Source organism: Brassica napus, chromosome C4 (genome assembly GCF_020379485.1).
Source record: "Brassica napus cultivar Da-Ae chromosome C4, Da-Ae, whole genome shotgun sequence".
Classification (NCBI taxonomy): Eukaryota; Viridiplantae; Streptophyta; class Magnoliopsida; order Brassicales; family Brassicaceae; genus Brassica; species Brassica napus.
Window position 1 is genome coordinate 40,108,495 of NC_063447.1, and position 22,269 is coordinate 40,130,763.

General features: G+C 36.3%; 2 protein-coding genes and 1 long non-coding RNA gene across 7 annotated transcripts; 2 read left to right on the forward strand and 1 right to left on the reverse strand.

Annotated features, from left to right (window-relative positions):
- The first annotated feature begins 1,911 nt into the window (after positions 1–1,911).
- On the forward strand, positions 1,912–4,957 carry LOC106380652 (probable magnesium transporter NIPA2). Of its 3 annotated transcripts, none has more exons than XM_048754702.1 (9): positions 1,912–2,070; positions 2,656–2,879; positions 2,965–3,021; positions 3,448–3,538; positions 3,616–3,776; positions 3,857–3,984; positions 4,062–4,199; positions 4,276–4,368; positions 4,450–4,957. In XM_048754702.1, the coding sequence occupies exons 2-9, from the start codon at positions 2,750–2,752 to the stop codon at positions 4,651–4,653; spliced, it is 1,002 nt and encodes a 333-aa protein (XP_048610659.1). In that variant the 5' UTR covers positions 1,912–2,070; positions 2,656–2,749; the 3' UTR covers positions 4,654–4,957. The 3 variants fall into 3 exon arrangements, with proteins under 3 accessions (XP_048610659.1, XP_022556739.2, XP_048610658.1); XM_022701018.2 differs by lacking the exon at positions 1,912–2,070 and adding an exon at positions 2,135–2,234 and having other exon boundaries at positions 2,654–2,879; XM_048754701.1 differs by lacking the exon at positions 1,912–2,070 and adding an exon at positions 2,276–2,545 and having other exon boundaries at positions 2,654–2,879.
- Positions 4,958–6,044: 1,087 nt separating this feature from the next.
- Positions 6,045–7,945, reverse strand: LOC106380653. Of its 3 annotated transcripts, none has more exons than XR_007322432.1 (5): positions 7,597–7,945; positions 7,319–7,387; positions 6,914–6,981; positions 6,660–6,736; positions 6,045–6,502 (listed from the first exon to the last, which is right to left on the reverse strand). It is a non-coding gene; the product is annotated as an uncharacterized LOC106380653 (long non-coding RNA). The 3 variants fall into 3 exon arrangements; XR_007322433.1 differs by having other exon boundaries at positions 6,045–6,495; positions 7,319–7,438; positions 7,597–7,943; XR_007322431.1 differs by having other exon boundaries at positions 7,319–7,438; positions 7,597–7,943.
- A 7,231-nt stretch (positions 7,946–15,176) lies between these two features.
- Positions 15,177–16,799, forward strand: LOC106379378 (auxin-responsive protein SAUR15). Its single transcript, XM_048754703.1, has one exon. The coding sequence runs from the start codon at positions 15,696–15,698 to the stop codon at positions 15,969–15,971; it is 276 nt and encodes a 91-aa protein (XP_048610660.1). The 5' UTR covers positions 15,177–15,695; the 3' UTR covers positions 15,972–16,799.
- The last annotated feature ends 5,470 nt before the right edge of the window (positions 16,800–22,269 follow it).

Sequence of the window (22,269 nt, forward strand, 5' to 3'; positions counted from 1 at the left end):
CTTCACTGCAATCAGATCGTGCGACCTTAGCAACTTTCACCCTTATGGTTTGCTAAGTCAGCCTTTCGGACAACTCGCTCAGCACTTAGAGAGAGATTATGGACGATTTTAGAGAGAGAGTTTGTAGAAGTGTTTTCTTATTAAAACTTGGTGTCTTTACAAGTGAGGGGTGATCCCCTTTATATACACTTTCTCTTCCTCAACGAACGGTTCGGATCAAACCGATCTAACGGTTGTGAAACTTCTTCTCAAGTGTTCCACAACCTTCTACACTTTCCTACACTTCTCTACACTTCTCCATACCTAAGATATTTTACAAAAGACTTAAAGCTTAAGAAAATACTTAGTGGAGTGGGCTTGATTCACCTTTGGCCCGACCCGATCTTTGGTTGTCTTCATGGACGTTTTGGGTTAAAACGGGCCGTGACATCTAGCTCTCTTCTGTTTTCTAGTGGAAGGAAAGAACCAAAGCACCTATCTATTACCTTAGTTTGCATATTTGGAGCAAATAGTCTTAAGATGTACAAAAGAAAAAGTAGTCTCACATAAGAATACTTTCTAAAGCTTTTGAGCATTGATTCAGTCATTACATATCCCTGCAACAACAAAAAACAGTGATTCCATACATAAACCCTTTCAGCTAATTAGAAAAACCTTCTAACAATAAACACGGAGATCTGAATCAAATTGACATTAGCAAGCGTCCCTAGGAAACCTTCAGTTAACTTCATGCTTTAAGCTTTTAAACACTTCCCCACCACAAATTTCTTTAGCCTTCTTTGTTAATTCCATCAACATAAAACCGACAATAAATGAGTGATTTTAAACCTTATGTACGTTTTAACAACATCAAAAGCATCATATCTCCTCACAACAACAATTGTTGATCCAAGAATCCCTTTTATAAAGAGTGATAATCGTAGATATGGCATAATGGTATTCGTATTGCAAAACTTAATTCAAATCTCACAAAAGCTCCATTATATACGGAAATGGGCAGTACATGCGAGACGACGCCACCTTGTCGGAAACCCAAATCGACATCAGTCCTGACTGTCGTGCTTGTGAGAGCGAAGTGCAGAGAGACATTGTCAAGATTTCTAAATTAGGTGTACGAAGAGGAATTTACTCGAAGGAGAGACGTTGGTGGGCTCGTATCATTCAGGGATGTTGATTGTAATTTTCTCTGGCTAATTTTTAATATTAATATTGGATCTTTCCAAATAACAACTATAGAGGTGTGATTCCTATAACGATGGTTTTGACTTAAAAATGAAGAAAAGCTTGCATAAAATCCTCTTCATAGATTTCTCTTTTCAAATTTGCATTTCTTTGAATAACAGGAGATTTGATTTGGTTTTTATAAAGTAATTATTGAATAACAGCGGATTGCAAGTCATTTCTAATGACTCTACTTAAATGTCATATTCAATAACACATAATTTGAGATTTTTTTTAGAAATCATTAGTTGAATAACATGAGATTTTGAAATAAAACTAAAACACTATAAAATTCACAATTCAATACACCCTCCCAAATGTTAGTAAAGTGGCAAATATAGTGGTGGGTTGGAGATAATGTTACTATAAGCATCATTTGCCTGATGATATCTATTGATATATCAATCGCCTCCATGTTGTTTTGGGATTAATATTTTAGTGTCGTAAGAATTTGCTATGCAAAGATTTTATGGAAACACACAATTTTATAATTGTTGTGGAAAATTCTGTTTGTCGGAATTGGTGTTTTTTTCTTTTCTTTCTTGAGTATAATCAGAGTAAACAAAATTTCTGAATCAAAAAAAACTAAAACAGTTGAACAGAAGGACCTAAATGTAAAAGGTTCTAGGTAACTCTAATGTGTTGGTTGTTGTAATATAACGAGTGTTGTTTGGTTTGTTTCACATGCTCCCATAATTTTAGTTACCTTTAAGTATCTCAATCTGTCTCTCTTCGGATTCACCTCCACACAAAAAAAAACCCTAAATTTCACAATTCATTTCAAAAGGAAAATCACAATTACGTGTGAGACTTGAGATTTTTGTGTGTTGGTGTAGGAAAATGAAAAAGGTGAGATGCGAAATCGAATATTCTATATTGCTACTTAGATATTTTTTGTTCCTCCCTAATGGATAAAATCGCGTGTAAAAGTTTTGATCTAAGTCCTTTTCTTGCCTCCGTTACTGAGAATATTTTTTTTTAATCGGAGGACAAGTAAATGTTAGTTTGATGTGGTGAGCAAATGTAACGTATAAAAAGCTAGTTTTTTCTCCCATTCGTGTAGATTCATGAACAATCCGTGAACAGATCCTTAGATTTTCTGTTTCATAAGGCATCTTTTGATTTTTTGTCTAGATTTGTCTCCTTCCTTGCTTCCATTTCTGCGTTTTTTTTTGTATTATTCTATTTGTTGCCATTTGTCTGGTTATCAATTTTTTTCTGAAAATTTTATATTTTTCTTTATCAGTATCTATAGTTTCATAAAATTTTCTCCTTTTTAGAATCTATTGTTCCATGATTGGTCAAGGCATTGCTAAATATTTCAGTAATCGTTTCGGAATATATATATATGAGTCGTGTTGATTCTTGGTTATAAACATAGATTGTTTGAGTAGGACTACTCTCTTCTGATTCTTCTTTGTTTTGTGTTTAGAGGCAGTAAAGCTATCTGGGAGTGGAGCCTTCATCACTAAGAAACCTGAACTCATCTGAAATTTGTTTAAAAGCAAACTATAAAACATCATAAAAGATGGAGGAGATGTCACCTGATAATATACACGGGCTCATTTTAGCTGTGTCTTCCAGTATATTCATCGGTTCTAGCTTCATCATCAAGAAAAAAGGTCTCAAGAAGGCTGGTGTCAGCGGACCCAGAGCAGGTTCTGACTTATAGACTCTTGCTCTTCAAAATTTACTCTTATTTGTTTAACCGATGTTTCTTCTTCTTCTTCTTCTTGATCACAGGGGAAGGAGGGTATGGGTACTTATGTGAACCTTGGTGGTGGGCTGGGATGATAACTAGTAAGTTCTGATCAAAATATCTAGCTAGACATGTTTATGAGTTTGATCAGAAGCACATAACTGATTCTGATCATTATGAGATGTTTGAATGTTAATAGCTTTGACATAATTGATGCTGATCAAAGTTAAATATTGTGTGTGCTGGGGACGTGATTTGGATCTCTTTATTACCAAGAGAATGTCTATTATCTGATGATTAGTCAACAACATTTACATTCGTGGTTTCTGTTTATAACCATCAAAGTTTTGGTTTTATACTGAAACATCATGATTCCGTATGACAGAACTTATGATAGCTTGGATTAGTAACATCATTAGATTGATCTGAACCACACATTTTGTAATAATCTGGTTCATTGTAAGCCGTTTCTCCGGGAATAAGGAGATAAGCATAGAGTAATATGATTGTAACGATCTTAATTACAGTGATTGTTGGAGAGATAGCAAACTTTGCAGCTTATGCATTTGCACCTGCTATTCTAGTGACACCTTTGGGAGCGCTAAGTATCATTTTCAGGTATCTGTATCCACTATGCCTAATCTATCTTTCTTAAACCAACAAAGTTTACTGAAAACAGAAACCGTGGTATGCAGTTCAGTGCTTGCACATTTTATTTTGCAAGAGAAGTTGCATATGTTTGGTATACTTGGCTGCGTCCTCTGTGTTGTTGGATCCACAACGATTGTCTTACATGCACCTCACGAGCAGGGCATTGAATCAGTCAAGCAAGTATGGTACCTTGCTACCGAACCAGGTATACAAAAAGTTGTCAAACAACATAGATTCTCGAATTAGACTGAAACATGTTATATATTGTTTGAATGTCTTGACCAGGCTTCCTTGCGTACTCTGCTGTGGTGATAGTTGTGGTACTTGCTCTAATCTTCTACTACGAGCCGCGTTATGGGAAGACGCATATGATAGTATACGTTGGGATTTGCTCATTAATGGGTTCTCTTACTGTAAGTTTCTTCTATCTATTTCTTGAGCCATCTCATAGTTTTTTTTTTTATGTAAGTGTCTCTGTCTCTCTTGTTAGGTTATGAGTGTGAAAGCCGTGGCCATCGCCATAAAGCTGACGTTTTCCGGGATGAACCAGTTCAAGTACTTCCACGCATGGATCTTCATCATAGTAGTGACCATATGTTGCCTTTTGCAAATCAACTACTTGAACAAGGTAACAACAACAAGAAGAAGATCCAACATTGTTCCCAAAAAAAAAAAAACACTCAAGTTTGTTTTCATCTTTGCAGGCTCTAGATAATTTCAACACCGCAGTCATATCTCCAGTGTACTACGTTATGTTTACAACGTTCACCATCTTAGCTAGTATGATCATGTTCAAGGTAAAGATGCTGAACTGATCATATACTAAAAGACTATTATTTGTATCTAAGGACATCATCATCATCTGTTTATGGTTACAGGATTGGGCTTCTCAGAGCGGATTGCAAATTGCCACCGAGCTATGTGGCTTTGTGACCATTTTATCAGGAACATTTCTTCTCCACAAGACAAAAGACATGGGAAACAGTGCCACCAGCACACGTGGGGCCACGTCCCAGTCCCCTAGAGAGACTCCTGTGTTTATCAACTCAGGTTCCACTCGCAGTTCAAATTCCAGTCTCTAGCCTTTTGATTCTACAATCCTACGGCTAAGATGGTAGATCATCTGACGGCTAAGAACGAGGCAACATAAGTAACAAAAGGCCTCAAAGAGAGCTTTTTTGAAAGGAAAAAAAAATGAAAAAACAGAGCAAATGGGTTTCAAAGGTATACTCTGTTTTTGAGGAGGGGAAGGTTTAGAGAAAAAATTGTTAGGGACAATATTTGATTGATTGCTTAACGTTATTTTTATCTAAATTTGTTTCTCATATGAGATATATGAAGTTTTTCAACACAGAATTCTTAACAATTTCATTTTTTTTCTTGTCATACTCTTCATTGTTGGCATACGAATAATCAAAAACTGCTTTTGTAACCAAGAAATTTCGAGCCTAGACCAAAGCAGTTTAATTTCTACGAGAGAAGCCATGATTTAAATCTATTGTCCCAGTAGATTTACACAACAATAGAAGTCAAACCAACACTATGTCTTTAAGCCTTCAGCTGCAACGGCTAGCTTCTGGGAAAACGATAGAAGGCATACGGATTTTTGCCCCTTCCACTATTCAGCTGAACGACCGTTTTGATGCTCTTATGGACACGGGCTACTGAATTGTCACTGACAGCTATAACACCTTTAAGATAGATTGTTCAAGATCTCTTCTCTTTTGCTGTATAAACAAACCAGGTCGGAGTAGCCCGGTTTTTTTGTTTAAATTTAATTTTGATTATATATTTTGTATATTTATTTAAGTATAATATATTATAAAAATAGAAGTAGTTATATAATTATCAAATTATTTTTAATTTTATTTTTCTTTTGTCTTACGGATTTCGAATTTCAGTATCCAATTTTTTTTTTGTTTGTTATTGGAAAATATATATATGGTGATGAGCAAAATGAACAAATATTCATTAAATTTTAGTTATGGTGTTTGATTGGTTGGACTATAGATATGTATCATTTCACTTACAACTTCTTATATCTTATGTTTCCAATTAGTCTCTAAATAATTTAATGGACCCTCCCATTTTAGATCTACAACCTTACTTAAGTTTTTTTTTTTAAATCAACGGTTTAAATGTTATATTATTTTCTACATCATTAAAAATTAAAAACAAAATTCTTTCAACAAATTTTCTGTATTTATAACCCAGCTAATCGGACCCATGATCTAAATATTATTTTATCTTACTTATATAAAATTTTCCGTTAAATATTGTTAAATAGACAACCAATCAGTTTTTTGAGTTTTAGTACCATTGATTTCACAACTTTCACGGGTGTTTGGAAATTTTATTTTTCAAAATTTTTGTTCCACTTTGTCCTACACCATATAATCAATTTTGAGCAATGACCATAATCGTATTATTATTTTGAAATTGGCTGTTGACCAAAATAGTTATTACCAAAGTATAACAAATTCCTGTGTTGTGGTTTTTATATATATTATAGTTGTGATATCACATGATAATGCACGGATATGTAAAACTGAGGTTTTCCCTCTTTAAACAAAACAATATAGACAACAAAGCTAAGCTATTAAAATATGTATTGATCGTGTTTTCACTTTAGTTCGGTGTTTTCACTTTCGCCAACTTCATTGTCTCCATAGTTGGAGTGATCAAGCATCTGGAGGTTTCTTAAGATTTGGACCCTTGTCACCATCCATTGTTTCCTCCTTCGTGTTGATCAGTGGATCAGTTTCGGAGGAATTGGTTCAGACACTTCTGAACAGCCTTCGATTGATGCAGCAGCATCACACCTGTTGGTGACTTGGTGTTATCTAGACCAATGTTGTTTACAATTGGGTTCGAGTCCATAGAGAGATTAACAGCCCCTGTCATATCATCATCTGGATGGTCCTCTGCATTCTACCAACAAAGCTTTTGTGAGTTTAGGTCCATTCATGGTGATAAGACAGTAGGCAAAGATATTAACTGTCAACTTCATGTAATTAAAACTGACAGATGAGAGCTGATTATGTTCAGCTCCAACTAATTTCGGATAGATGTTGGTTGCGATCATCACCTTTGGCTCAACACGCAAGAGTACTAACTTTTCATGAAGTAGATAAACCATAGTTTCCCTCACCTGACAAATAACGTCTGCAAAAAACTGTTGTTACATAAGTTGAGTAAAGGAGATAATAATCTGTTTATAGGAAAGGGCTGTTGGGATGTTATTAGTTGAGAAACAAATAAGTTGAGCATTTTCAAGGTTATAGAAGTAGGCAAATATGAAATCAATAGAAGATGAAAGGTTTTAAGGTTGAAGAAGATTACCTTATTTCATTGTGAGCCTTCCATCATCGAAGAAGACGTGTCACCACAAACTGCCTACAGTGGCCATCCTTCAAATCAGAAAAGTTGATTTGAGAATTTGCCATTCATGGAAGCTTAAGTTAGTAGAGGAGATAAAAAAAAAACTAAAAGCAAACACACTAAACCATTGAGTAGATATATGATATAATCTCAGTCTCATAAAAAAAGATATATCAAAGACTTCTTCTTGTTCTTGTTCTTGGTTCGGTTTCAGTCACAAAAGTCCATCATTTTAATAGTGATAGCTTTCTCAGAATTGTTGATAACGTGCAAATCAGATTATACAAAAAGAACCCAAAAAGAACTCTCAACACGCATATACAAAAACAGTAAATCCAATGATCCAAACAGAAGAAGAGAACATACTGGAAATTCAGATTATCAAGTGTCTCTGGTTATAGTCAGTGTCATCCCAAGAGAATTCAAATCGAGCCACTGTTTAAGAATGAGAGCCCAGACGATCTTAGTAAACGCAGGGAAGAAACGCTGGGATCATACATCAAAAGAGATTAGAAATGCATAACAAACAAAATCTATCCATGAAATAAAGCAGATCGATAGAAGAAGGAAATTAAACAATCGAGAGAGAAAGAGAGAGAGCTTATAATGATTGAGGGGATGATGTTCAAGGGATGAAGGCTTACCCTTTTATAGGTAAAATACACACCGCCTTGAATGGATGAGTATCATTGAATGAGACTTTGTGCTTGATTTGCGTCGATTGAGTTAAGATGTTTCTTAAAGGCGATGAATCAAGTCTCTTCGTAAGGTCTCACAGGAAAGAACCAAAGACAAAAACGATTCTGTAGAAGCTTGATACAAATATTCTTCACGACGGTTCGTCTCGCTTGACATGCTAAATCTCCATTGTTCGTCTAGCTCTTGGATTTCACAGATGAAAAAAGACGATGAACCCTAATTTTCTCTTTAGTCTCTCGTGAAGAAGATTGTATCTTTCTATCGGGCTTGGACATTGACAGAGAAACAGAATAATAGCTCATTAACGGAGAAAGCCCATAAAGTAACCTAACAAAACGCAGCGTTTAAAAACACGTGTCACACCCAGAGACAAGGAATTACTGACGCGGCAGCAGGAGAATGAGAGAATAGTGTAGTTTATAGTAATAGAAGATAGAAGATAGATGTGATAGTAATAATGTTTAGTAAGTTGAATAGACATAACGTTTCAACATAACGTTTTCTCAGGCTACATCTTTGTTATTCAAGTTGATTTGCTTTATCCTTCATGGTATCAGAACCATGGAAAGGAATCATGATCTGCTACTTTGCTATGCACTTTTGATTAATTAAATTGTCACGTGGATATGTTATATATGTTCCCAGAAATCTTGGTCTTAAGCAAGATAAGTTAGTTGGAATATAATCTGATAATCTCTTTGTTCATTAAATCTAGTTCTCCATAAGAGCTATAAGCATTTTTAGACTCACTATCTGTTGGATAAACTTGAAGTTACTTAAGCTACAAGTAATAGATATCCTAATGAGTTTAGGAAATATTGTGTTGTGTTTATCCTAATGAGTTTATGATAATTAAAGTGTTATATATAAGGAGATATCAGCTTGTGATATAACTTAAGAGTTTGTGAGTTGAGTGCTTAAGGTTTTGAGTGAGTTTCCTTAAGAGAGTTTAATAAGAAGTGGTTGGTGATTAACTTGTGTTCGAGTTATACAAAACTACACGTGGTATCAGAGCTTCGATCAATCATGAGTGACATTGTTGCTGTGACCGAGAAGGTAAAAGGAGGCGGAGGACCTTCATCTATTAAGTGTCCAATGTTGAGTGCAACAAACTACACCGTGTGGGCAGTAAGAATGAAAATCACCTTGCGTGTTCACAAGGTTTGGGAAGCAGTGGAAACAGAGCTGAGTAATGATGAGAAGAACGATATGGCACTGGCTTTATTGTTCCAATCAATACCGGAGAATCTCACTCTGCAAGTAGGAGAACTAGAATCAGCTAAACAAGTGTGGGAAGCAATAAAAACACGGCATGTTGGTGCAGAACGAGTAAGAGAGGCAAGATTGCAGACTTTGAATTCAGAATTTGAGAGGTTAAAGATGAAAGATAACGAAAGTATCGATGACTTCGGAGGGAAGTTATCAGAATTAGCCTCAAAATCTGCATCCCTTGGTGCCACCATTGAAGAAGCCAAAATTGTCAAGAAGTTTCTTATGAGCCTTCCTCGAAAGAAGTACATACATATTGTGGCTTCGCTCGAGCAAGTGCTCGATCTTAATTCAACAAGCTTCGAGGACATAATGGGACGATTAAAAGCGTATGAGGAACGCATCTGTGAAGAAGAAGAGAAAGAAGATGATCAGGGAAAGCTAATGTATTCAAATACAGAAAACCATTCCCAGCAAGATCAATCAGCTCGCGGTTACGAGCAAACAAACCGTGATTACAACAACGACTCCTATAGAAACAGAGGTCGTGGAGGACGTTTTAGTAGAGGTAGAGGACGATGACGCTACGGAGGTAGAGGAGACTATAACAATGGAGGAAGAGGAGACTATAACAGGGATCCATACGCCGGGAGAGATGCATCACGAGTCGTGTGTTTCCGGTGTGACAAGATAGGTCACTTTGTTGCTCACTGTCCCGACCTAAAACTGAAGTTACAAGAGGCTCAGGAAGCTGACAACACCGAAACTCAGGAGGCAGACGAACTTATGATGCATGAGGTAGTTTATTTAAACGAGAACAATGTGGTGCCAGAGAAGTATGAAACTAATAGTGGAGATGACAATACATGGTATCTTGATAACGGTGCTAGCAATCACATGACCGGAGATCAAAGATATTTTTCGAAACTCGACACCACAATTACTGGAGAAGTGCGTTTTGGAGATGACTCTCGAGTAGATATCAGAGGAAAAGGAACAATTTCTTTTATTGATATGAATGGTGATTCACGTAAGATGATGGATGTTTACCTCATACCCGATCTTAAGAGCAATATTATCAGTTTGGGACAAGCTACTGAGGCTGGTTGTGATGTAAGAATGAAAGGAGAGATACTCACAATGCATGACCCACACGGCAAACTACTTGTTACAGCCAAGAGATCAAAGAATAGACTATACAAAGTGAGAATGGGATTAAAGAATGAGCCACGTCTTTATCTCACGGTGGATAGTGAATCATGTAAGTGGCATGCTCGTTTAGGGCACATAAATTATGAGACTATCAGAAGCATGATACAGAAGGAGCTAGTCCACGGATTACCGACTATCAATGTTGAGAAGAGAGTATGCGGATCGTGTCTTATAGGGAAACAGAGTCGTCTTGCCTTTCCAAAGACGACAACATATCGTGCCGACAAAATACTAGAGCTATTGCACGGAGATCTTTGCGGACCTATAACACCAAGTACACAAGCTGGTAAGAGGTATGTGTTTGTTGTAACAGATGATCACAGCAGATATATGTGGACAATGCTGTTGAGAGAAAAAACAGAAGCCTTTGAGAAGTTTAAAAAGCTCAGAAACATTGTAGAACAAGAAACAAAGCAGAAGATACAGACTTTGAGAACCGACAGAGGAGGAGAATTCATATCACAAGAGTTTAACTATTACTGCGATCAAGCAGGAATAAAGCGACATCTCACCTCGCCCTACACACCACAACAAAACGGTGTGGTGGAGCGTAGGAACAGAACAATGATGGAGATGGCAAGAAGTCTTATGAAGCATATGAGACTACCAAACAACTTGTGGGGAGAGACTATACGACATGTTACCTATCTACTTAACCGACTAGCAACAAGGTCATTGAATGATAAAACTCCATATGAGTTGTTTAGAGGCAAGAAACCAAACGTAAGTCATCTCCGGGTCTATGGCTGTGTTGGATACGCGAAAATAGTAGGTGTTCATCTACGAAAGCTTGATGATAGATCTCGAAAGCTGGTTCACCTAGGGACAGAACCAGGGTCTAAAGCGTATAGACTGTATGATCCAATCACAAAGAGAATAGTTGTGAGCAGAGATGTGATATTTAATGAATCGGAAGGATGGGAATGGAACAAAGAAGGAACTGAAACCAGTAACAATGAAGGATTCGAGCTCCAAATTGAAAGTCTTGGGGATCACAGAGACTATGGAGATGAAGAAACAGCACCAATAACGAGAAGAGATGACCAAAGATACGATGCAGATCACAAAGAGGAAACTGAAACAGAGATCCTTGAAGAAGAAGAAACAGAAACACAACCTCTCAGAAGATCAGAGAGGCAAACAACACGACCAAAGTACCTGGATGATTACATCCTTTTGGCTGAAGAACTGGGAGAAGAATTGCTACTGTACCTCAACGATGAACCAAGAAACTTTGGAGAAGCAAAGGAGTCAAGGTATTGGAGGAGAGCTTGCGAAGAAGAAATAGAGTCCATAATAAAGAACAAGACGTGGATCCTAGTAGACTTGCCGTGTGGAGCCAAACCTATAGGTTTAAAGTGGATCTTTAAGTTAAAACGAAACTCTGATGGAAGCATCAGCAAGTACAAAGCAAGGCTCGTCGCTAAGGGGTATGTACAGCGGCATGGGATCGATTTCGAAGAAGTATTCGCCCCAGTAGCAAGAATCGAAACCATACGACTTCTAGTAAGCCTTGCCGCAGCGAGAGGATGGGAAGTGCACCATCTTGATGTTAAAACAGCATTCCTTCACGGAGAGTTAAAAGAAACCGTGTATGTCACGCAACCAGAAGGCTTCGAGAAGAAAGGCAGTGAAGGCAAAGTCTATAAGCTAAATAAAGCGTTGTACGGACTAAGACAAGCTCCAAGGGCATGGAATCATAAGCTCAACGAGATTTTATATCAACTCCAGTTCGTTAAGTGTACTAAAGAACCTTCGGTGTATCGCAAGGTTGTCAACGGAGAACTTCTCATTGTCGCTGTATACGTGGATGACCTGTTTGTCACTGGAACAAGCAAAAGAAACATTGATGAGTTTAAAGCTAACATGTCAAGTAAATTCGAGATGAGTGATTTAGGTACATTATCATACTACCTTGGGATCGAGGTGTGTCAACATGAAGGAGGAATTACGTTAACCCAACGAAGCTATGCATCCAAGATTCTAGAGAATGGAGGAATGGACAAATGCAACCCACTACACACACCAATGGAGCTCGGGTTGAAGCTATCAAAGGCAGAGAATGAGCGAGAGGTTGATGCAACCATGTATCGAAGGAATGTTGGTTGCTTACGGTATCTTTTACACACGAGACCTGATCTCTCGTATGTAGTTGGAGTACTTAGTCGCTTTATGCAGAGTCCAAGAGACTCTCACGGCGTTGCTATGAAACAGGTGTTAAGATACCTAAGAGGAAGCATGACGTATGGATTGGTGTATGAGCGATCATCATCAAGCGCACCAAAACTGATTGGGTATAGTGACAGCAGCTACAACGTGGATCCAGATGATGGAAGGAGCACGACTGGTCACATATTTTACGTCAACAACAGTCCAGTATCCTGGAGTTCACAGAAACAAGAAGTAGTGGCATTATCAAGTTGTGAAGCGGAGTTCATGGCTGGAACGGAAGCCGCACGGCAAGCCATATGGCTGCGAGACTTACTTAGTGAGATAACCGGCAAGCAGAGTGAGAAAGTAGTGATACGCATTGACAATCAGTCAGCTATTGCATTGACTAAAAATCCGGTGTTTCATGGGAAAAGCAAACACATACACCGGAGATTCCATTTTATTCGAGAATGCGTTGAGAGTGGTCAGATTGAAGTTGAGTACGTTCAAGGGGATAAACAGAAAGCTGATATATTAACTAAAGCATTGGGAAGAATCAGATTTCAAGAAATGAGGAGCTACATTGGAATGAAAGATAACTTCAAGCTTAAAGGGGAGAATGTTGGATAAACTTGAAGTTACTTAAGCTACAAGTAATAGATATCCTAATGAGTTTAGGAAATATTGTGTTGTGTTTATCCTAATGAGTTTATGATAATTAAAGTGTTATATATAAGGAGATATTAGCTTGTGATATAACTTAAGAGTTTGTGAGTTGAGTGCTTAAGGTTTTGAGTGAGTTTCCTTAAGAGAGTTTAATAAGAAGTGGTTGGTGATTAACTTGTGTTCGAGTTATACAAAACTACACTATCATTATGCCAGATGAGAATTGAGAAAAAGTGTCTCTCTCTGAATGCTGATCATTCATCATGCATGTTCCTTCACAGTTTCAGCTAGCCGACATCTTGAAAAAGTTCATGGCTCAACAGAGCTTCTTCTCTCTCAGATACAAACTTGACGTTGATTTCTATCCACTCCGAATTTACAGGGGAACGTAGGAGACAAGCCAATATTAAAATCTATTACCCCCAATTGGATTCAAGAATATGAAGAAAAAGCTATTGGGCCTCACACAACAACAGAAGCCCAACCAACACTTTCCTCTAGGCCTTCAGCTGCAATGGCCACCATGACTGAAAGTACGCTTTGCAGCAGCTTCAGGAAAACGACAAGAAATATTAACATATGTTGCACCTCCTACAATCCAGCTGAACAACTGTTTTGATGCTCTCATGGATAAGGACTACTGAGCTGTCACTAACAGCTTTGACACCTCTAGTATTGTTCTATATCTCTTCTCTTATGCTATATAAACAAGCATTATGTAATGATGTTCGGTGAGTTAAAAAGACAACGTTTTCTCAGACTATATCTTTGTTATTCAAGTTTTTTTTTTCTTTCAAGTACATTGCTTTATCTTTCATATTTTAGTTTCCCTCTGTCTCTGGTGCTTGAACTTGGAACCTTGCCGACTCTTTCATTTTGGGTGGCTATGATAAACTGCAGTCCAACTATTACAGCCGGGGCAGGTCTTGAAACAAGAACAATATCCACAACCATGTACATCTTTCTCTCTAGCTTTCATGGATGATGTGACTCTTTCGAAAGCTCAAAAAGAAAATTGGTGAGAACACTTATGAAGAAAAGGATAAAACCCAAATATCCATAGTGAGTTGAGAGATTAGTTTAGTGAGTTGTAGTCTACAACTTGGAGATAAAATGCACATGGCATTGCTTTATGAAGAAGTTTTTAATGCCATTTTCCGAACAATAGACCGGACAAAAGACCTAATAAAAGGCAACTTTTCTGTTCTGGTGGTGATCATCATCTTCCGTAGTGGAGATGTGACTGAAGAGAAGCAGACAAGTGAAGATGGGACATGAGAGTTGGGTCGATCGATTTAATTAATTAATAATGTGAAAACAAAATTGACTTCACTTTCCCTAACTAAACAAACTTCCACGACTCTTCTCTACCTTTTGCCATGTGGTCTTCTTCTTTCACTCTTTTGGAGTTATCAGTAATTCATGATACTCGCCTAAGTACATCTTTATATCTTCTTTTGACCTCTCCACAAAAAAATCAAAAGGTTCTCGAGATGAGACGGGTGCCCATAACAAGTAGTACCCCGTACGTACTTTGGCCCGACCAGTTTCGTGAAAAGGAAAAATCATTATTTATATCTGTCTCTTGGATAGATATTTCGAGATTTTTTTTTTCTTTTGGATTCTAAGATATTTCTAATGAGATATTAACGTGTATTACAAGTGTTTTAAGTTGGATATTATGGGTGGGGAACAAACGGGTACAAGAAACTGACATTATACGTACTTAACGCGTTTCAGTGACTTGCTCTCCGGAACGGTAAAAAAATGCTTGTGAATAGTGTTTGCCCTAGTGTGTTACTTAGCTCTAGGCAAAAAAAACGGCAACTGAACCGAAATATTCGAAACTAAAACCGGACCGAGAACTGAACGGGTATCCGAATATCCGAAAACAAGTTTCGGTTTCTTTTCATCAACCCCAAGCAAATCTAGGTAGGACAAGAAGAGTGAGAACATTGTTACCACTATACCATGTTATATTTTATGTACTCTCTTATATTATAAATATATATAGTATTTCTATATTAAAACACAGTAAATACTTATAAATTAACACCTTAGTGACTCGAACTCCGGCTAGATTGACGAATATATAAATATTTAACTACTAGATCATTAGATTAAAATGTTAACTAATATATTTTGTATATATATATATATATATATATATATATATTTGATTCATATATTAAACGGGTACCCGGAACCGATCCGAAACCGAACCGAAATCTCATAAGTACTCATTGGGTATAAGAATGATCTACCCGAAACCGAACCGAATACCCGAATGCCCAGGGCCAGTGTTACTCGTGTCATCATTCAGATTCAATCGATCTACCCAAGTCGACATAGCCACTGTAAAGATAAAAATTATACGTATATGTTAAGATGCATAGCCACGTTACAACAAATTCTATTACTTGCTATTAATGTTTTTAGTTTATTTAATGTGCACCATTCAATTGTTAAGTCGACGTAGCCAATGTAGCCATTGACCACATGCACGTAGCCATGTAGGACACATACTATCTCAACACCCCAACATTAATTAAGCTTTAGCTTTCTATTGTCCAAATGCTTAACTAATCGGTTTGCCAAAACAATGTCCTTGTAGGTCACACACACTACTCATGAAATACAAGTTGTTATTATTAAAAACTTTCTAACTTAGCCAATATATATAGACCCACATTTCCCTCTAGCTCACAAACCAAACTCAAACCTTCTCTCATCGAACAAGATCAAGTTAACTTTACCTAAGCCATTAATTCAGAGCTTTTTTCTTTGTTTCTAGCTAATACTAGATATGGCATTCTTAAGGAGTCTTTTTGATACTAAGCAAATAATTCGTCAGTCTCTTACTACTGAATCATCAACACCGAAAGGTTTCTTAGCTGTCTACGTTGGAGAAAATTTGAAGAAGAAGAGATTTTTTGTTCCGGTTTACTACCTGAGCAAACCATCTTTCCAAGCTTTGCTGAGGAAAGCAGAAGAAGAGTTTGGCTTTGATCATCCAACCGGTGGTTTAAGCTTACCATGCGATGAAGCTTTCTTCTTCACTCTTACTTCTCAGATTCGTTAGGCCTACACAATAATCAAGCTGTTTAGGAGGAATACACATTGTAAATAAACTACATTTTAATATTTTGAAGTTGTGGATATATGTACCTATACTGAAATAAGAAGAAGAATTCAGCATAGTTAAAAATAAAGGTCAATGAGAGTATTGTGCTTTCGATGTCCATACTCTATTAACTCCATGTTTTAGATGCAGTGAAATTATACACACGCGTTTTGTATAAGCCATATTATGCAATATTAATTAGATACTGGGTTCTCTCTTATTTTCATGAAGGTGAGAACGTTAAAGACAATATAAGCTTCTGAGAAATTCCAAGTTTAATTCGAAAACTGTAACTTTTAACGTATAATTATTTTACCCTTTTTAACAACCTATCATTTTTTGTCCCGAAAAAACTTATTTTAATCATAAAAGATAATCTATATGCGGCACTCTCATAATTCTTTGGTTCGAACCGACTCGACCTATTTGTACATTCAGAGCAGCTTCAACGGTGTGAGACCATGAGAGTTTCTAAAAAAAGTATTAAATATTATAATTATTTGGTTATGTTTTTTTCTTTAAATCAGTAAAAACAATATTTTCCCTCATGTGTTGACATCTGTCTATTAAATATCTAGACATGTTCGTAGACATGTTCGTAGAGCACGTTCAAAAACCCTTAAGTGGTTCTTAGTCATTATTTTAGTAATAAAATTAAGTTAAGAATTTATGCTAAGAAAAACCTAATTTTATTTTTTCAATAGTAGTATTTTAAGTTAAGGGTTTTTTTTTTTTTAAAAGAGAGAATTAGGAAAAAGAAACACTTTCAACTAGTAGTGGACATTCGGATATCCATTCGGATTCGGTTCAGATCTAATCGGGTTTCGGGTTTTCGGATTTAAAGATTTCAGCTCCATTCGGGTATTTCTAAATTTCGGTTCGGGTTCGGTTCGGATCTTTGCAGGTTTGGTTCGGGTTCAGATAACCCATTTAAATTATTTTAAAAGTTTTAATATTCATTATATGCTTAAATTTTCTCCAAACCTATAAATCAAAATAATATATTACATATAAATTTGTATAATATATGTCAAAATACCTAAAATTAACATATAAATTGGTATGATTTAAATATTTGGATAGAAAATCAATAGATATTTCAAGCATTTTGGTGTTTTGAATATATTTTAGCCATTTTAGACATTTACTTTTGACTATTTATGTATATTTTCAAGTATTTTAGACAACTTTAAAGTATCTTATATATTTTGGATGTTTTAATATATATTAGATCTAAAAATAAGTAATATATTTAGGTATATAAATCTATTTCGGTTACATTCGGGTACCCGAGATACTTCGGTTCGGGTCGGGTTCGGTTTCGGTTCTTTAGATACCAAAATTTTGAACCCGTTCGGATATTTAATCAATTTCGGTTCGGGTTTGGTACTACTTTTTTGGATTGGGTTCGGTTCGGTTCTTCGGATCCGGGTTTTTTGTCCAGCCCTACTTTCAACTTTTGTTTGTCTAAATAGAACTTTTGATAGTTTTGGTCATTTTGGACTTGTTTTACTCTTCTGTAATGGAAAAAAATAATAAACTAAATTTTAAAAATATAAAAAAATATGTAAGCCATTGGAAACATTAGTATGACTATTTATATGTTTAAATTTTATTTTTAAAAATAGTGGAATCATGTTTTATTTTATGTTCTAGCACAAATATAATATTCATTCTAGCCATCTACTTAGTCTAGGAATCGGATAGTAAGTATTACACACGGATTTATCCTAGGTAAAAAATACAAACAAAACTTTCTTCAATATTCTATCTTAGCTAGATTTCGTGAGGTAATATTCTAACAAGACATCTTTAGTCTACTTATAGCTTTATTACAACTTCTAACCTCGACTCTGTGAACTACCTTCTTTTTTATATGTCATAAGATTTTCTGCCTTTTACGTTATCAAATGCGTAAGGAAGAATAAACTTCCCACCATCTCTTCAGCGCTCAGATATACGTACATTACATATTATAGGCAAATCACGAAAAATATGAAAACTTCCATATTTCGATAAATATATTTCCTAAATATTTCCTAAATCTACCCTAAATCTCTCATATCTAAACTATATATTTCTCCTCCCACGATCTTTCTCTCCTTCGTTATTCGTTTCTCTCCCTTCTTAATGGACCATATATTTCTACTACATCCTTTGGTTCCCATACAACAAAATACGATATGATTAAAAAAGCAATATTGTTCGCCATTAAGTTGACCCAAAATTTTACCAAAATATGATCTGCAAAGAGCCTGTCAGCATTGATACTACGAAGTTGTTGAAGGCTTTGGTACAACATTCTATTGAATTCATAACTCCCCTCTGATTCCAACATAAAAGACTCGTAATGTCTAGTGACCCAGTATATGATTATTACAATATTACAATATCTTATAATGAATTTTAGGCTCATACAAAGAAACCAAACAGACACACCAACAATAATAAAAGACACTGACCCGAAGACTATTCATACAGCTTATTAAGACAAAACAATAAAAAACTATATGTTCTCCATAACCGTGACCCAATCCGTTCCAATTACAGTAGACTCGTTGAGGTATGAGGAAATCTCATGTGAGTGAGGAAACCGTCTGTTGGATGCCATAAGTATATGCTCTGAATCAATCCACCTTCCATGATCTGAAGTCCAGATATAGACCTCACTTTTTGACAAATTCCCAAAGTCTTGAATAGATGGAGAAGACCATCTAGCTTGATCTTTATAGTCATCTTTGTTAGTAGCACTGCCCCCTCTGTTCTACTAATATCCCTCTTTTTGATCCTTTGTTTTGCCCCCATATAAAGGTCATGTAAACAAAAACAGAGTCCATGTATTTCAAAAACTTCGTTCTTTTACTTAGGTTATCAGGAAGTGTTGGTTTAAAAACAGAATCCTTGTATTCCATGGGTTGCAGAATATATATATATATCCCTTAAACCATTTGATCCCTAAAAACAATTCCTTAGATCATATTCCAAATCAAATCCTACTTTGCACAAGTAAAGAGACACAAACCTTGACACAAACCATTATTAACCGTATCCCACTTATGCTCCCATAACTCAATCCCCTGCAGATAGCATCCTGAAGATATGCCCTTAGTGGCTTGGATCTCGTTGTGTATATCCCTTTGAAACAATCGATTGTCCCAATTCTCCGAGTACCAAAATCTCCCCTCAAGAGATTTAGACTTCTCCTGATATCCATCTCTAAATCGGACCATTCCCAGAACATCCGTGTGATGAGAAATCCATGTCGAAACCTCCTTACACCCTTCTCGATCACCAAAACGAGGTTAGAGACGAAGAAAGGATTGACGGAACACCGATGAAGAACAAAGATTATCTCCAAGAACCCTAAATCTCCATGGATGGAGAGAAGAACAACGGTGGCTAAGACAAGATAAAAAAAATATTAAACTAACCCAATACCCTTTAACCGTGTTTTTTTTACCTTTTGTTTTTACTTTAAAAAAAAAAATTAATTAATATTAAATCAATTACGAAAATTATAATGTATACTTAAATTCATATTAATTGGTTAATTATAAGGGTACTATGGTATTAACAAGAAATAAAATCCTATTTTCCTAAAAGAAGTTTAAAAAGTCTTATTGAGACAAATCTAAGTTGAAAGTGTCTCTTTTTCCTAATTTTCCCAAAAAAAAAATATTAAACATTTTTTTTATTGAAGCTAAAATTTATTTATTACTTAAACTATAATCAAAGATAACATTTTAAACATAGATTTGAAAAATAAAAACATAAAAATACATAAAAACAAAGATTGCTAAAATAAACGATAATAATTTAAAAGAGGCATCAATGCTCAACTATTGTCTTGATCACGTCCAAATTTAGACCACATATGTTCAACCAAATCAGCTTTCAGTTGTTGATACACTTGTCTATCATGAATTTTAGTTCGAACACCCATCATATTGGCAATATTTGTAGGGATATCTGTTGAATACGTGAGATCCACATGTGAACTTCTGTTGCCTTCTCCTTGTTGGAATTCTGAAACATCAAATTGAGTGTATTCATTTCGTTCGTCTTCTACTATCATATTATGGAGTATTATAGATGCTCTCATAATATTTCCAATCTTCATTTTATCCCAAAAAAGTGCTGGATTTTAAACAATCGCAAATCGAGCTTGCAAGACTCCAAAAGCACGCTCGACATCTTTTCGGACAGCTTCTTGACGTTGAGAAAATAAAACTGCTTGCGGGCCTTGTGGAATTGGAATAGATTGGATAAAAGTTGTCCATTTCGGATAAATATCATCGGTGAGATAGTAAGACAAATGATACTCTCTTCCGTTGACCGAGAAATTCACTTTTGGAGCTTGACAATTTATTATGTCATCAAAAACAGGTGAGCGATCAAGAACATTGATATCATTTAAGGTACCTGAAGGTCCAAAAAACGCATGTCATATCCAAAGATCATATGAAGCAACCGCCTCTAAAACGATTGTGGGTTTTCCCGAACCACGAGAATATTGCCCTTTCCAAGTGGTGGGACAATTCTTCCATTCTCAATGCATACAATCGATGCTTCCTATCATCCCGGGTGATATCTTGCATATTTCCATTATCTTATCCATTCATCCATGTGCATTTTGATCATATAGACTAGGATTTAGCCATGTTTAGGTTACATTTTGCATACATGAGTCTTTATCAGGTGTTGGAGTGCCACATGGAGTTCTTGGGGACATTTGGATGCATTTGGAGCTCAAAGGAGGTGAAATATGTGATCATTGGACGAGCAGAGCAGGGGAGCGAGGTTCTGCAGCAACGTCATGAGGTCGCTCCAAAGCACCTCTCAGAGCGACCTAGCTGGAGCGACCCTGTGAAGTCGCTCGCCATATTCATCCCGTTGGAAGCCTAGAACGACTTGCCCAGAGCGACGCCCCGAGGTCGCTCGCGTCTCTATGGCGAGACGACACAAAGCGAAGCCCGGAGCGACCTCTCAGATCGACTCACTGAGGTCGCTCCCGGAGGCCGGAGCGACTTGTCGGAGCGACATGCCGAGGTCGCTCCGCGTCTATTGTTGGGTCGACTTCTATTTACTTAAGGGCCTTTTGGTCATTTCATTATGCACGTTTTACATTTCTAAAACCTATGTTTTAAACATCTTTTGTAGCCGGCAGGCAGATTATCTTTGGATCATTTGAGAAATACACAAAAACTCTCTTGAGAAGTTTATCTCTTGGATTTTGACTGTTAATTTCTTGTGTTTTTGTTGATTTCTTATCTATTTCTCTACATGATTAATCTGAAATCCAATACGGGTTTAAGAGGAATCATGGAAATTAGTGAGTAATCACCTTTTGAATTCATGGGTTAGGGAGATTAAGGGTAATTAGGTTAGTTCTAGGATGTTTTAGTGTAGATCATTCTTGTTCCTTGCTAGTAGAGTATTCATAATGCATCTTCTGAGTTGACCACTCAAAAGTTGATCAATAGGCATTTCTCACCCAAAAGGTGTTTGATGAAATGCCTGAGACAACTCTCCTAGGCTTTTAGTATACTTTGCCAAAGACATTTGTTGTTAAAGGTGCTAAAATAGCTAATAGACTTGTTAGTAATGATTGATTTCATATTATTCAACCAAAGACATTTGATGTTTGAGATATGTTAGCAAATGAGCATTCATCTAGACATAGAGCTTGCTTAGAATTGTGTCTAGGCTTAAGGTCGATAGTTTGATTGATCATTTGTCATCCTTAGTTCGAAACTTGATCACCCAAGGTCTAATCCCTATGCCCATGAGTTCTTTTTTCTCTTAGTCAAGAAAGTATCATTCTGTTATTGCTTTTTAGTTTTAGTCATAGCTTAAAACTCATCTAAATCATTGGTTGCACTTAGATTAAGTGAGTACTTGTATTCTCGGTGCTTTGATATCCCTCAGAACTGGTTCGACATTCACTATACTACAACATTTGTCTTAGGAGCCTTGAAAACTCCTAACATCAAATTGGCGCCGTTGCCAAATTCTGAGTAGATTTAAACATTGAGATTTAGTCACTTGCTTGAGACTAAACCATTTTAATTTTGTTTTGTTACTGATTCTTCTTCTTCACCTACTTTTCACTTTCAGGTGTATGAACTTGAGGAGAAGGGGTCCATCAAACCTAGTTCCAATAGTAGCAGACATCAGAGCTTTTGAGAGGGAGTGTGTTAGAGCTAGAAGAGAAGAAGAACAACAAGCCCACTTGCAGAGATTCGATATTGATATG